The sequence below is a fragment of the Canis lupus genome, chromosome 13 (genome assembly GCF_011100685.1).
Source record: "Canis lupus familiaris isolate Mischka breed German Shepherd chromosome 13, alternate assembly UU_Cfam_GSD_1.0, whole genome shotgun sequence".
In the NCBI taxonomy this organism is placed as follows: domain Eukaryota; kingdom Metazoa; phylum Chordata; class Mammalia; order Carnivora; family Canidae; genus Canis; species Canis lupus.
This window is the reverse complement of record NC_049234.1, coordinates 56,166,223-56,182,102: the sequence shown is the minus strand read 5'-3', so window position 1 is coordinate 56,182,102 and position 15,880 is coordinate 56,166,223. Positions and strand designations below refer to the sequence as shown.

The following is a 15,880-nucleotide window of genomic DNA, read 5'->3' as shown; positions in this document are numbered from 1 at the left end:
AACAAGAAGGAAATAATAAAAAATAAACTGGAGAAAGCAAATAGTTGATTTTATATTTATTTAACATTTGATGATCTGACTATTCTTATTTCTGTCATATGCCTAAGAAACTAATGTTTTGGTCAAGGATAGAAATCATACACCTTATGTGAAGGAGGGAAACTGAATTATTTTTCATATCCTATCCCCTCCCCACACACGCTAACGGAACCAGTATTTTCCAAAAATAATGTTTGAAATACATAATATATAACCTATCTATATATCTATATCTATCCATCAAGAGGATAGATACATAAATGGGGACACGGTGTGTGTATTTTGAAATGTAAGGTATAGAAAACCAAATATTTGATGATCAGAAGGATAAACTCTGGCAAACATTAGTGCTGTTTATTAACAATTTTTGGTGGATTCTCACACAGAAAACTGGTAAAATTGAATCTTGCCTACTTCTTCGAAGTAACTTGTTTTGTGCTGTGAAATGAGGATGAGAAGCATGCATTTATTTCCTGAGGGAAGCTTTCAGAACCTAATCTAATTTCACCTCCTTTTCTTTTTTAACTTCTGCCTTGGAAATAAGCAGTGTTCCATATGATTTCTGCTTCATCAGTGTAGATCCTAGAGTGAGGAAAATGCACAGTAGATCCATCAGCTAGTCTGTGATATACATGTAGTATGTGTGAAAAATAAGCATGTGTTTTTTTGAATCATTTTTTGTGGTGCAACCTATTTTGAGAAGTACACTCAATGAAACATGAATTAAAATGATTAAATCATTTTAGAGAGATAATTTGAATATAAAAATCATTTCATGATTTTGCCAGTTCATTATTAAAGATCCTCCTATCATTAGAAAAACTTACAACAAAGAGAAAGGGAGAGAGAAGTTTTATATATAATTGTCATTTTTATTTTCTTCCACTTAAAGCTGTAATTCAGGACTACATCAAACTTAAAAAAAAAAAAAAATCTGCTTAGCAAAGGAAATCATCCACAAATGAAAAAACAACTTATAGAATGGGAGAAAATATATGCAAACCAGATATCTAATAAGAGGTTTATTTAAAGAATATAAAAGGAACTCATACCACTTGAAGCAAAAGAACAAATAACTCAATTTAAAAATGAGCAAAGGAGTTAAAATAGTATTTTTTTCAAAGAAAACATACATGTGGTCAATGGACATGAAAAAAGTTCATTGTCACTAATTATCAGGAAAATGCAAATTAAAACCACAATGAGATATCACCTTGGAACTGTTATGATCGCTATTTTTAAAAAGAGAACAGATACCAGGTGTTGGCAGGATGTGGAGTAAAAAGAACCTTGTACACTGTTGGTCAGAGTGTAAATCAGTACAGCCTTTGTGAAGAGAGTATGGTGGTTCCACAAGGAATTAAAAATAGAATTATCATAGGGCAGCCCGGATGGCCCAGCGGTTTGGCACCGCCTTCAGTCTGGGGTATGATCCTGGGGACCTGGGATCGAGTCCCAGGTCGGGCTCCCTTCATGGAGCCTGCTTCTCCCTCTGCCTGTGTCTCTGCCTTTCTCTCTCTCTCAGTCTCTCTCTCTCTCTGTGTCTGTCATGAATAAATAAATAAAATTATTAAAAAAATAGAATTATCATAAAACAATAGGGATGTCTGGGTGGCTCCCTCAGTTAAGTGCCTTACTCTTGATTTTAGCTCAGGTCATGATCTCAGGGTTCTGAGACTGAGCCCCACCTCAGACTAGGTGGGTGAAGACTGCTTAAGATCCTCTCTCTCCCTCTTTGTCTGTCCCTCCCCACCTACTGTTGTGCTCTCTCTCTCAAAAAATTTAAATAAATAAATAAATAATAAATAAATAAATAAATAAAGAACTATCATATATGATCATTCATCCAGTTTTGAGATATATATCCAAAAGAAGTAAACTCATTATCTCAAAGAGATATCTGCACTGCCATGTTTATTGCAGCATTGTTTACGGAAGCCAAAGTATGGAAACTGTCTAAGTGTCTATCAACAGTTAAATAAAGGTGTTGGGTGTATGTTTGCATAACGTGAAATACTAATCAGCAGCCAGGAAGAAAAGATTTTGTGATTTACAGTAACGTATAAAGCTGGAGGGACATTATGCTAAATTAAATAACTCAGAGTGGGAAAGACAAATACTACATGATATCACTTATATATGGAATTAAAAAAAAATTAACTCCTAGAAACAGAGAGTAGAAAAGTGGTTGTCAGGGGCTAGTGGGTGGGGGAAATAAGGAGAGGTTGGTAAAATGATACAAAATTTCAGTTAAAAGATGAATAAAATCAGAGAATCTACTGTATAACCTGATGACTTTAGCTAATAACACTATTGTATGATTGGAATTCGCTAGGAGAGTAGAACTTCAATGTCCTCACCATAAACAAACGAACGAAAAAGTGAGATGATAGATGGGTTAACTAACTCAATGGGGAGAAATGCTTTAACCTTGTAAATCTATTTATATCAAATACTCACATGGCACATTTTAAGTATCTTACCATTTAATTTGTCAATTATACCTCAGTAAAGCTGAAAATTATATAATAAAAATATTTTAGTGATGGTCTGAAGATTTCTTATTAGTAAAATAATATTTCATTACTCAAAGAACTTTTTATCCATTCTGAGTAAAATATATGCAGTATATGCAAGTCCATATTCTATTTGGTAATGTAAAACCTCCTAATGGAAATTCTTAAAGGAATATATATATTTTTTATTTTCCTGAATTAATCAATCTTAAAATATGATTGTCCAGGCTACTACTCTTCCTTGGGTCTCAAAAACCAGGAACAAAAAGCTCATGCCAGTTAACAAAACTGCACTAGATGTTTTGTATATGTGTGTGTATTTTTGCGCCTATCTATTCATTTCTATTCAATTCATCTTTTATTCTGTTTTTTCTGTGTCTTTACTGTTGGACACATTTCTTTTCTAACCAAAGTTTACTGACAATTTTTTGGTTTGTGCATTGCAATTACTGTCAAATGAATTTCAAAGAGTTTGTTGTTTTTCCTTATCCCTTAATTTTCATTTCTTTAAGCAGGATAAGCAGTATTCTGTAGACATCTGTTCATTTCAAGGAGTTTCTGAGAAAGTAGCTAAAAATTTAGTTCTAAAAAGTAGCAATAGTACAAAGAGTTCTTTTGTGGAATTTTGCAGTATCTTCATAGGGGACAAATTCAAGCAAATCCTAGATTTCACTTGAATGTGAAAAGCTTTTTCTAAGTCTATTGATTTAAATCGTTGGATACAGTAATAATGACCCCAAACTGAATGATGATCAGTTGAAATTAGGAGTACATTTTTGATTCAACTAACAAACACCATTTACCTTTTCTATTTAACATTTTAAGATTAATTTCCTCTAATGAGAAAGAAACATTAATGAAGAGAATTTCAAGATTTCAGATGTTAGAATACTTATGTCTCCCATCTGCACAATTAATTGTGATTTATAAAAGTGAATACATTATTGTGATGATAGTTTGTCCTTTTTAAGAGGTATTAAAACTGGCTAAAAAGTAGACATTATTATGAATAAACTTCCTGATGAAGCTACAGAGACATCTATTTTAGTAATCAGAAAGTCTTACATACTCTTTTAATTATCATCTTTTCCTCTCTTTGTGCTCTAAGTACAACTGAGGAACTGGAGGAGTTGATCAAGCATAGTCTTGTGACTAATTGAGCAATGCCATCTGAATCATTTAAGAGTTAATTATTTTTTTTTTCTTCTGTATTTAACAAAAATTGCTCCAGATAGGGCAGTTCTCAAAGATTTATTCAAAATCAGCACTTTCCTAATGTGTGAAAGTCAAATTTAATTTTTAAAAGGTAAATTAAAAACTTTGTTAAGAGCTTGGCAATGACAACCCATTTCCAATGTAGGTTTCTTTCAGGATAATATAATTTTAGTTCTGAAAGTTTGTAAATTCAGAGAAAAAATGCATATATCAAATTAGAAGATTTTCATTAAAAATATCCTAGTAAAGCACATACCTTTTCCACAGAAATCTACTTGGGAAAGACTTTTCATGCCAGATTTTAAAACTTGTTTTCACATGACTTTGCAGTCACAGATCTATTTTTTATTTCAGCAGAAGTGACTTTAAACATTATGACATGCTATTTGGTACACTAGATGTTGAAGTGCAGACTACAATGACGCCAGGTCGTTGTCCTCAAGGACTTTATAGACAGTTGGTACAGCCACTATGTAAACACAAGATAATGCATTCATCAAGTGATAGCTAAGCAACAGCAAACTCTGAGGAGTTATTGATTATGAAAATTATGTTTTCCCAAATTAGATGGCCCTTGAATGAGTGGTAAATAGTTGATACTCTAGAAAATTGTATGTGGATTTTAGGCGTCCTTATCAGAGGAAGCAACATATAAAATTGTTTTGTGACACAGTAACATTAAGATAAAACAATAAACAATGTTAAAACAAAGCACCATGCTTTAAAAAAATGCAATTCAAATATAAAAGTTAGTTTCATTCTTCTGCATGTGGATGTCCAATTTTCCCAGCACCATTTATTGAAGAGACTGTCTTTCTTCCAATGGATAGTCTTTCCTCCTTTATCGAATATTAGTTGACCATAAAGTTCAGGGTCCACTTCTGGATTCTCTATTCTGTTCCACTGATCTATGTGTCTGTTTTTGTGCCAGTACCACACTGTCTTGATGACCACAGCTTTGTAGTACAACCTGAAATCTGGCATTGTGATGCCCCCAGCTATGGTTTTCTTTTTTAAAATTCCCCTGGCTATTCGGGGTCTTTTCTGATTCCACATAAATCTTAAAATAATTTCTTCTAACTCTTTGAAGAAAGTCCATGGTATTTTGATAGGGATTGCATTAAACGTGTATATTGCCCTGGGTAACATTGACATTTTCACAATATTAATTCTGCCAATCCATGAGCATGGAATATTTTTCCATCTCTTTGTGTCTTCCTCAATTTCTTTCAGAAGTGTTCTATAGTTTTGAGGGTATAGATCCTTTACCTCCTTGGTTAGGTTTATTCCTAGGTATCTTATGCTTTTGGGTGCAATTGTAAATGGGATTGACTCCTTAATTTCTCTTTCTTCAGTCTCATTGTTAGTGTATAGAAATGCCACTGACTTCTGGGCATTGATTTTGTATCCTGCCACGCTACCGAATTGCTGTATGAGTTCTAGCAATCTTGGGGTGGAGACTTTTGGGTTTTCTATGTAGAGTATCATGTCATCGGCGAAGATGGAGAGTTTGACTTCTTCTTTGCCAATTTGAATGCCTTTAATGTCCTTTTGTTGTCTGATTGCTGAGGCTAGGACTTCCAGTACTATGTTGAACAGCAGTGGTGAGAGTGGACATCCCTGTCTTGTTCCTGATCTTAGGGGAAAGGCTCCCAGTGCTTCCCCATTGAGAATGATATTTGCTGTGAGCTTTTCATAGAAGGCTTTTAAGATGCTGAGGAATGTTCCCTCTATCCCTACACTCTGAAGAGTTTTGATCAGGAATGGATGCTGTATTTTGTCAAATGCTTTCTCTGCATCCAATGAGAGGATCATATGGTTCTTGGTTTTTCTCTTGCTGATATGATGAATCACATTGATTGTTTTACGGGTGTTGAACCAGCCTTGTGTCCCAGGGATAAATCCTACTTGGTCATGGTGAATAATTTTCTTAATGTACTGTTGGATCCTAGACCACTCTCTTTCACCATACACAAAGATAAACTCAAAATGGATGAAAGATCTAAATGTGAGACAAGATTCCATCAAAATCCTAGAGAAGAACACAGGCAACACCCTTTTTGAACTCGGCCATAGTAACTTCTTGCAAGATACATCCACGAAGGCAAAAGAAACAAAAGCAAAAATGAACTATTGGGACTTCATCAAGATAAGAAGCTTTTGCACAGCAAAGGATACAGTCAACAAAACTCAAAGACAACCTACAGAATGGGAGAAGATATTTGCAAATGACGTATCAGATAAAGGGCTAGTTTCCAAGATCTATAAAGAACTTATTAAACTCAACACCAAAGAAACAAACAATCCAATCATGAAATGGGCAAAAGACATGAACAGAAATCTCACAGAGGAAGACATAGACATGGCCAACACGCACATGAGAAAATGCTCTGCATCACTTGCCATCAGGGAAATACAAATCAAAACCGCAATGAGATACCACCTCACACCAGTGAGAATGGGGAAAATTAACAAGGCAGGAAACAACAAATGTTGGAGAGGATGCGGAGAAAAGGGAACCCTCATACACTGTTGGTGGGAATGTGAACTGGTGCAGCCACTCTGGAAAACTGTGTGTAGATTCCTCAAACAGTTAAAAATATACCTGCCCTACGACCCAGCAATTGCACTGTTGGGGATTTACCCCAAAGATACAGATGCAATGAAACGCCGGGACACCTGCACCCCGATGTTTATAGCAGCAATGGCCACGATAGCCAAACTGTGGAAGGAGCCTCGGTGTCCAACGAAAGATGAGTGGATAAAGAAGATGTGGTTTATGTATACAATGGAATATTCCTCAGCTATTAGAAATGACAAATACCCACCATTTGCTTCAACGTGGATGGAACTGGAGGGTATTATGCTGAGTGAAGTAAGTCAGTCGGAGAAGGACAAACATTATATGTTCTCATTCATTTGGGGAATATAAATAATAGTGAAAGGGAATATAAGGGAAGGGAGAAGAAATGGGTGGGAAATATCAGAAAGGGAGACAGAACGTAAAGACTGCTAACTCTGGGAAACGAACTAGGGGTGGTGGAAGGGGAGGAGGGCGGGGGGTGGGAGTGAATGGGTGACGGGCACTGGGGGTTATTCTGTATGTTAGTAAATTGAACACCAATAAACAATAGATTCCTTGCAAAAAATAAATAAATAAATAAATAAAAAAATATAAAAGTTAAATTATCAATACTAAAATGAAATATACGTTCAAGTATTTAAATATATATTGCCTTCTCTAAAAACTGTTTTACAAATGTTTTCTAACATCTTCCAAACAAGAGCAATGTTATAAATATTTGAAATTTTCATACCAATTCTTTAAGCTCCTTTTGTTATTTACTGCACTACTCACATGGGAATTGACATCATCATTCAGTGCTTAAGTCTTAGAACTTTCTTACTTAGTAAACTATATCCATAGAAGAAATCAGAAAAAAAATTATGAATACTGTAGCATATCCTATTATAGATCTACTAATCAGAGTAAAATATGGTAAAATAAATGCATTCATTGTTATACTTTTAATATATAATTAAATATTTAATATAATAATGTTAATATGAACTGCTTGGGGTATTATTAGGTGCTGTCCATGGCACACTTTTATTTTTCACTTCACTCTCCCAAAATAGCTATAAGATTTTAGTGTATCAACACAATAAATCATGAACATAATATTCTATATGTGTTTAGAGAAAATAAATATATTTGTATGGGAATGAATATGTCCTTTTCTATAGACTTTGAAGTATTGTCGGTTTTTTCATAAGCCAATGAAAGGCAACACAGTGGGGAAAAATTTCAGTTTGCAAGTTTGATATGATCAAAGGCAGAAGGTTAAAAAAAATGTGATGGTTTGAAGTATTTAAATAAAACTCTTATCCTCATACGTTTTGCAATTCTGATGAAAGCCATGTATCTAACATGAATAAATAGTAATAATAAAATATCCAATTATTTATTTAATACATCTAACTTGAATTTTGATTGACCTATAGCATTTTGGATGACATTTTTAATAACATAATTAAGGAGAAGTTGGATAGGCTATTTTTTTTCTGATGATATTTTGAAGTAAACATTAACCTCTTTTGCCCATGTAAATCAGTTTCATATACTGAAGCTCCTCTACTATAAACTCTTTTACCTTCTGTCTATCTTGTATATTTGGTCATATTTTAATTGATAGTCTCATCATTGAATATAATGGGAAAATAACATTCAAAAATATATTTTAGAGATGAACATTTAGATAAACTCATATAACACCATTACTGCTACAAACAAAAATAAAATTTTAAAGAAAAGATATTGATGCAATACTTCAAGGTTGTCAAAGCAGTAATGATTAAATAGTCAAACAGAACACAGTGGCTAAATCATAATAATTTTATACTTTTTAAAACTATATTTTCTTTTTAGATATATAGCAAACAAATACTTTTTAAAATAATTCTCTCTATATGTTTTCTTTTCTTTCTTAGGTGGTGCAAACATCTACTATTCATGATGTTAAACAAAAATTCCATAAAGCATGTAAGTTTTATGTATAATTTAGAATTTATGTTATGATTCGATTTTTTCTGTAAGAATAAGTTCAATATAATGAGGGAAAGAGTGTATGGAAACGGTATTTTTACAAGAAACTCAGAAATAATATGGTATACCCCTCTTGACTGTGAATATTTTCATATCTAACTCTCTCATCCAAAATAATCTTAGTGTTTTCACAAAATTATTTTCTCCTTCATTTTTGGACATTTTTATTATAACAGGAAACGTTTTATTTATGAGGAATTAATTGGTACAAAGTATTCCTATGTAAGCAAAATACTAAGCAAAAGTTTTACTCCATGTATTTATACTAGTCAAATTTCTTTCACATAGGAATTCTTTACATAGTAAATTAAAACTGTACTATTTAATTTTATTAATAGCTACATTTATCTCATTAAGAGGTCTCATTATTACTAACTTACAAATATTTATATGAGGTCTGTTTAAATTAGATTTTTATTTTTACAACTTTCCAATAAAATTTATTCATAACTTAAACATGATGAAAATGTTTATAATTACTAGGAAACATTTTTTTTGTAGACTTTAATTTTAAAGCAGTTTTACATTCATAGGAAAACTAAGCAGAAAGTACACAGAGTTTTTACATTCTGCCCTCACACATGCACAGAATCTTTCACCAACATTTCACATCATAGTACACTTGTTACAGTCCATGAACCTATATTGACGAATCATTATTTTTCAGGATCCCTAGTTTACTTTAGAGTTCATTGTTGGTGTTGTTATAATGTATGGTTTTTGCTAGTGAGTGATTTCAATCTCTTGTATTTAGTTGAACAATATTTTTTCTGAAAAATCTTCTCACAATTTCATGCATCAAACTGTTTAAAAATACCTTAAAATAGGTAGAGTTTTTAATGGTATATACAATACGGGGTAGAATTATTTAAAATATGCTTAACCTGTTAAACATTCTTCAAAAGGTAAGTTCTAATATTTCCCACAAAGACATGTAGGTTTGGATATGCAGAAATGAATCAGAAAGGGATTATGGAAGGAAAAGAGAACAAAACAGGCATAGAGATCTGTCATGAAATTTGTTCTCTAACTTCTGGCATGAAAATAAAATTCCCTGTGTATTTATGCCAGTCTTTCTAAGTTACGGAAAATTTTTTCAGGCTCAAAATTTGTGCCTCATCACATTACCTATGTGATAACCATGTTATCCTGATTATTTACATAAGTATTTCCAGTTTATTTGCATACTAATGCATTTGTTTTGAGTTATTCCTATCTTTGCATAAAATATGGATCTCAAACTAATAATTGAGTTGTCATCTTTGGAAAGGCTTGGTTTAAACTTATGTAATGAGGTGGTTTCAGAAAGTGTAGATTGTAGTAATAAGTGAGAAGACATATGAAAATACTATTTTAACTAGAGAGTAGAAAGTTGAAAGAAAATGATTGTCTTTAATAATGACAACATAATAAATATATGATTTTTATTATTGTCTGGAGATGAAGAAAAGAATCAAAGGCCAATGCATGTATAGAAAAAATGTGTAATTATCTAAAATGTGTAAGTGTATGACTGCTTTTATGATGGTTTGTAATATATAGAGACATACATAACAAGAAATCTTAAAATTTTTTGAGCCAGAAGTTCTGTATTTATGTAGTCTAGAGCCTATTCTTGTAATAAGTGAAATTAAGAAGCTTACAGAAAATATTAGAAATGCCCAGTTTCTGAACTGGATAATTAAAAATACAACTGGGACACCTGGGTGGCTCAGTTGGTTGAACATTGGACTGTTGGTTTCTGCTCAGGTCATGATCTCAGGGTTGTAGAATTCAGCCCCAATTTGGGCTCCGTGCTTAGTGTGGATCTTACTTGAGTTTCTCTCTCTCCCTCTCCTTCTGCCCCTTATGCTCTATAGACAAACAAACAAATAAATAAAATCCTTTAAAAATGTTTTACAATAATATGATTAGTTTTAAAAGCTATATCAAGACTTAAGGATTTCTTTTTTTTTAGACCTAATAATTTCTTGATGACTATCATTGTATTCGTTTTCCTGAGCACAGTTCTAATCTTTAACAACTTTATGTAAGTTATGACCTTTGCACTTTTTAAAAATTAGTGCTAATATTCCCATTACTTACAAAATAATATTCAGGTATTTCTGGAATTATCATACCACTTTTTATGTGCCTAACACAAAAAAATGCTCAACATCACTAATTATGAAGGAAATGAAAATCAATACAATAAGAAATCACCTCACATGTTTCAGAATGGTTATTCTCAAAAAGACAAGAAATAAAAAGTGCTGATGAGGATGTGGGGAAAAGAGAATACTTGTGCACTGTTGGTAGGAACGTAAATTGGTTCAGCCACTGTGGAAAACAGCATGGAAGATCTGTAAAATATAAAAATAGAACTACTATATGATCCAACAATTCCTCTTGTGGGTAATTAATCAAATGAAATAAAAACACTAATTCAGAAAGATAAATGCACCCCTATGTTCATCAGAGCATTTTTAAAAAATTTTATTGGAGTTCAATTTGCCAACATCTAGCATAACGCCCAGTGCTCATCCCGTCAAGTGCCCCCCTCAGTTCCCGTCACCCAGTCACCCCATCCCACCACCCAACTCCCCTTCCCCTATCCCTTGTTCATTTCCCAGAGTTAGGTGTTTCTCATGTTCTGTCACCTTCACTGATATTTCCCACTAATTTCTCTCTCTTTTCTGCTTTATTCCCTTTCACTAATTTTATATTCCCAAAGGAATGAGATCATATAATGTTTGTGCTTCTCTGATTGATTTATTTCACTCAGCATAATACCCTCCAGTTCCTTCCACGTTGAAGCAAAAGGTGCATATTTGTCATTTCTAATGGCTGAGGAATATTCCATTGTATACATAGACCACAGCTTCTTTATCCATTCATCTTTCGATGGATACCGAGGCTCCTTCCACAGTTTGGCTATTGTGGCCATTGCTGCTAGAAACATCGGGGTGCAGGTATCCTGCCATTTCACTGCATCTGTATTTTTGGGGTAAATCCCCAGCAGTGCAATTGCTGGGTCTAGGGCAGCTCTATTTTTAACTCTTTGAGGAACCTCCACACAGTTTTCCAGAGTGGCTGCACCAGTTCACATTCCCACCAACAGTGCAAGAGGGTTCCCCTTTCTCCACATCCTCTCCAACATGTGTTGTTTCCTGCCTTGTTAATTTTCACCATTCTCACTGGTGTGAGGTGGTATCTCATTGTGGTTTTGATTTGTATTTCGCTGATGGCAAGTGATGGGGAAGATTTTCTCATGTGCTTGTTGGCCATGTCTGTGTCTTCCTCTGTGAAATTTCTGTTCATGTCTTTTGCCCATTTCATGATTGGATTGTTTGTTTCTTTGGTGTTGAGTTTAATAAGTTCTTTATAGATCTTGGAAACTAGCCCTTTATCTGATATGTCATTTGCAAATATCTTCTCCCATTCTGTAGGTTGTCTTTGAGTTTTGTTGACTGTTTCTTTTGCTGTGCGGAAGCTTTTATCTTGATTAAGTCCCAGTAATTCATTTTTGCTTTTGTTTCCCTTGCCTTCGTGGATGTATCTTGCAAGAAGTTGTTGTGGCCAACTTCATAAAGGGTATTGCCTGTGTTCTTCTCTAGGATTTTGATGGATTCTTGTCTCACATTTAGGTCTTTCATCCATTTTGAGTTTATCTTTGTCTATGGTGTAAGAGAATGGTCTAGTTTCATTCTTCTGCACATGGCTGTCCAATTTTTCCAGCACCATTTACTGAAGAGACTGTCCTTTTGCCAGGGGATAGTCTTTCCTGCTTTCGCTGAATATTAGTTGACCATAGAGTTGAGGTGCCATTTCTGGGTTCTCTATTTTGTTCCATTGATCTATGTGTCTGTTTTTGTGCCAGTACCATATTGTCTTGATGATCACAGCTGTGTAGGACAGCTGATTTCTGAGCATTAATTTTGTATCCTGCCACACTGCTAAATTGCTGTATGAGTTCTAGCAATCTTGGGGTGGAGTCTTTTGGGTTTTCTACATACAGTATCATGTCATCTGCAAAGATGGAGAGTTTGACTTCTTCTTTGCCAATTTGGATGCCTTTTATTTCTTCTTGTTGCCTGATTGCTGAGGCTAGGGATTCTAGTACTCTATTGAAAGCAGTGGTGAGAGAGAACCTCCCTGTCGTGTTCCTGATCTTAGGGGATAGGCTCCCAGTGTTTCCCCATTGAGAATGATACTTGTTGTGGGCTTTTTGTAGATGGCTTTTAAGATGCTGAGGAATGTTCCCTCTATCCCTACACTCTGAAGAGTTGTGATCAGGAATGGATGCTGCATTTTGTCAAATGTGTTCTTTGCATCTATTGAGAGGATCATAAGGTTCTGTTTTTTTCTCTTGTTGATATGATCTATCACATTGATTGCTTTACAAGTGTTGAAACAGCCTTGCATCCTGGGGATAAATCCTACTTGGTTATGATGAATAATCTACTTAATGTACTGTTGGATCCTTTGGCTAGTATCTTCTTGAGAATTCTTGCATCTGTGTTCATCAGAGATATTGGTCTATAATTCTCCTTTTTGGTGGGGTCTTTGTCTAGTTTTGGAATTAAGGTGATGCTGGCCTCATAGAACAAGTTTGGAAGTATTCCATCCCTTTCTATCTTTCGGAACAGCTTTAGTAGAATAGGTATTGTTTTTCCTTTAAACGTTTGATAGAATTCCCCTGAGAAGCCATCTGGCCCTGGACTTTTGTGTCTTGGGAGGTTTTGGATGACTGCTTCAATTTCCTCCTTGGTTATTGGCCTGTTCAAGTTTTCGACTTCTTTCTGTTCCAATTTTGGTAGTTTGTGGTTTTCCAGAAATGTGTCCATTTCTTCTAGTTGCTTAATTTATTGGCATATAGCTGCTCATATTATGTTTTTAAAATTGTTTGTATTTCCTTGGTATTGGTTGTGATCTCTCCTTTTTCATTCGTGATTTTATTGATTTGAGTCTTTTCTCTTTGTTTTTACTAAGGCTGGCTAATGGTTTATCTATCTTATTCTTTCAAATATCCAAATCCTGTTTGTTTGTTTGTTTGTTTGTTTGTTTGTTTAATATGTTCTACAGTTCTTCTGGTCTCTATTTCATTAGTTCTGCTCGAATCTTCATTAATTCTCTTCTGCTGGTGTAGGTTGTATTTGCTGTCCTTTCTCCAGTTCCTTTAGATGCAAGGTTAGCTTGTGTATATGAGGTTTTTTTTTTCCAATTTTTGAGGGATGCTTGTATTGTGATGTATTTCCTCTCAGGACTGCTTATGCTGTATCCCAAAGATTTTGAACACTTGTATCTTCATCTTCATTAGTTTCCATGTTTTTTTTAAATTCTTCTCTAATTTCCTGGTTGACCCTTTCATATTTCAGCAGGATGCTCTTTAACCTCCACATGTTTGAGTTTCTTCCAAATTTCTTCCTCTGATTGAGTTCTACTTTCAAAGCATTGTGGTCTGAAAATATGCAGGGGACAATCCTGATCTTTTGGTATCAGTTGAAACCTGATTGTAACCCAGTATGTGGTCTATTCTGGAGAAAGTTCTATGTGGCCTTGAGTAGAATGTATATTCAGGTGCATTAGGATGGAAAGTTCTGTATACATCTTTGAAATCCATCTGGTCCAGTGTATCATTTAAGGCCCTTGTTTCTCTGGAGATGTTGTGCTTAGAAATCTGTCATTCACAGAAAGTGCCATGTTGAAGTCTCCCTGTATTAGTGTATTATTATCTAAGTATGTCTTTACTTTGGTTATTAATTGATATACTTGGCAGCTCCCACAGTAGGGGCATAAATATTGATGATTGTTAGGTCTTCTTGTTGGATAGATCTTTTAAGTGTGATACAGTCTCCCTCTTCATCTCTTACACAGTCTTTGGGATAAACTATAATTTATCTGATATGAGGATTGCTACCCCAGCTTTCTTTTAAGGACCGTTTGATTGCCAGAGGGTGGGGGGGCAGTAGGGAGATGAAGAAAATAGGGGAAAGAGATTAAGCGTAGGCCTCCGTTTATGAAATAAACACATGGGGATATGGTGTATAGCATAGGAAATACAGTCAATGATATAAAAATGTTGTATGGTGACACATGGTAAATTTACATATAGTGGTGATCATTTCATAATATATATAGGTACTGAATCACTATGTTGGACACCTGAAAATAATATATTATGTGTCAATTATACTTCAATAAAAAAGAAGTATAATATCAAGGCAATTCAAATTCATTATACATTATTTCAAAAACTTACTGATCTTCAAGCTTTTCAAAGCACAAAAACATTTTTTGCTGTATCAAGTTACAGTTAATTACCAGTAAGTCAATTAAATTGGAGATTATGTTGAATGTATCTATCACATAATAAAGGCAAGCAAAGAATTATTGGTAACACTAATAATTTTACAATGTTAAAATGAAACAAAACAAAGTTATGTGTTGATTACCTTAAAATTTATATTTAGCATATTTAAAACCCAATAATATTGAATTCTTTATTGATTTTCATAAATATACTCAAATAATAATAATCTTATATATATAACTATACTTGTTAGATTTTTATAAATTTACTCCTTTATTTTCTGAGACAGAATAAATTTTTTATTAGGACACTTCTGACACTGTTTATTTTCAGGCCCTGCAGTTATAATAAGAATTGTTAATCCTGTAAAGAAAGAAACAAAGTCATCAGAGGACTGGATTTACTGGGGGAGAGTTCTCTTTATGTCTTTTATCTCTATTCTTTGTTCTCTTAGGTATTGTGATTGATCTTGATTTCTGGTCTCCCTATTTTCCTGACTTTGTGTCAGCTTTGCATTTTTCGTAGTTCCATTTTAAAGCTTTATTTACTGTGATTTTTCTTGCCCTGTAAAATAGTTTTCTTATCCTTTTCCAGGGTTTATAATTTTTTAGTTCTGCTCTGTTATGAATCATCTTTTAGATTGTGCTGGTGATACCATGACACTCAGACTGGTGAAGAAATAGAATGGAAAGGAAATCACAATTAAAATATTAGCTGTTAAGAGGGAAAGAACAATGGTTTCATGAAAAAGATTCTAATAAAACTTTATATATATATGCACACACATATACTTTCATCTCTTTTTCTTCTCATTTAATGGACCAAGATTTTCTGAAATGCCTCAGCTGCAATACTCCCCTGATCTTTCCAGACCTCCACACACATCTTTATTCACACTTGTGATGACCGCTCCTATTTGTATCCTAAAGCCTCTCTTAGAGAGTGTCAGTGACCATCCTGCTCACATCCCTATAGGTCATGCTCTATTTACTCCCATTTTCTCACAAAGGTTGTGCAAAAGAAGGAAATCTTGCTATTAGAGCTGAGCCAAAAAATTAAGACTCATATGAGTCCAGGTGACACTCTGACTAAAACTATGTGAATGAGTTCTAAGAGTTCAAGGAACTAAAAAGAAAAAAAAAACAAAACCCTCCATGTTCAACAACAACTCTTATATATTTAAGCTGAGTAGCATTATTTCACACTACTCAA

The 15,880-nt window shown here is 33.9% G+C and overlaps 1 protein-coding gene across 2 annotated transcripts in view; it reads left to right on the top strand.

Moving 5' to 3' along the window:
* The window catches only part of TECRL (trans-2,3-enoyl-CoA reductase like), a 115,750-nt gene that overhangs the window by 14,741 nt on the left and 85,129 nt on the right, over window positions 1-15,880 (top strand). For both annotated transcript variants that reach the window (XM_038556192.1, XM_038556191.1), the window contains exon 2: window positions 8,262-8,313. In XM_038556192.1, the coding sequence (XP_038412120.1) occupies window positions 8,262-8,313 (52 nt within the window). The remainder of the gene's footprint in view (window positions 1-8,261; window positions 8,314-15,880) is intronic.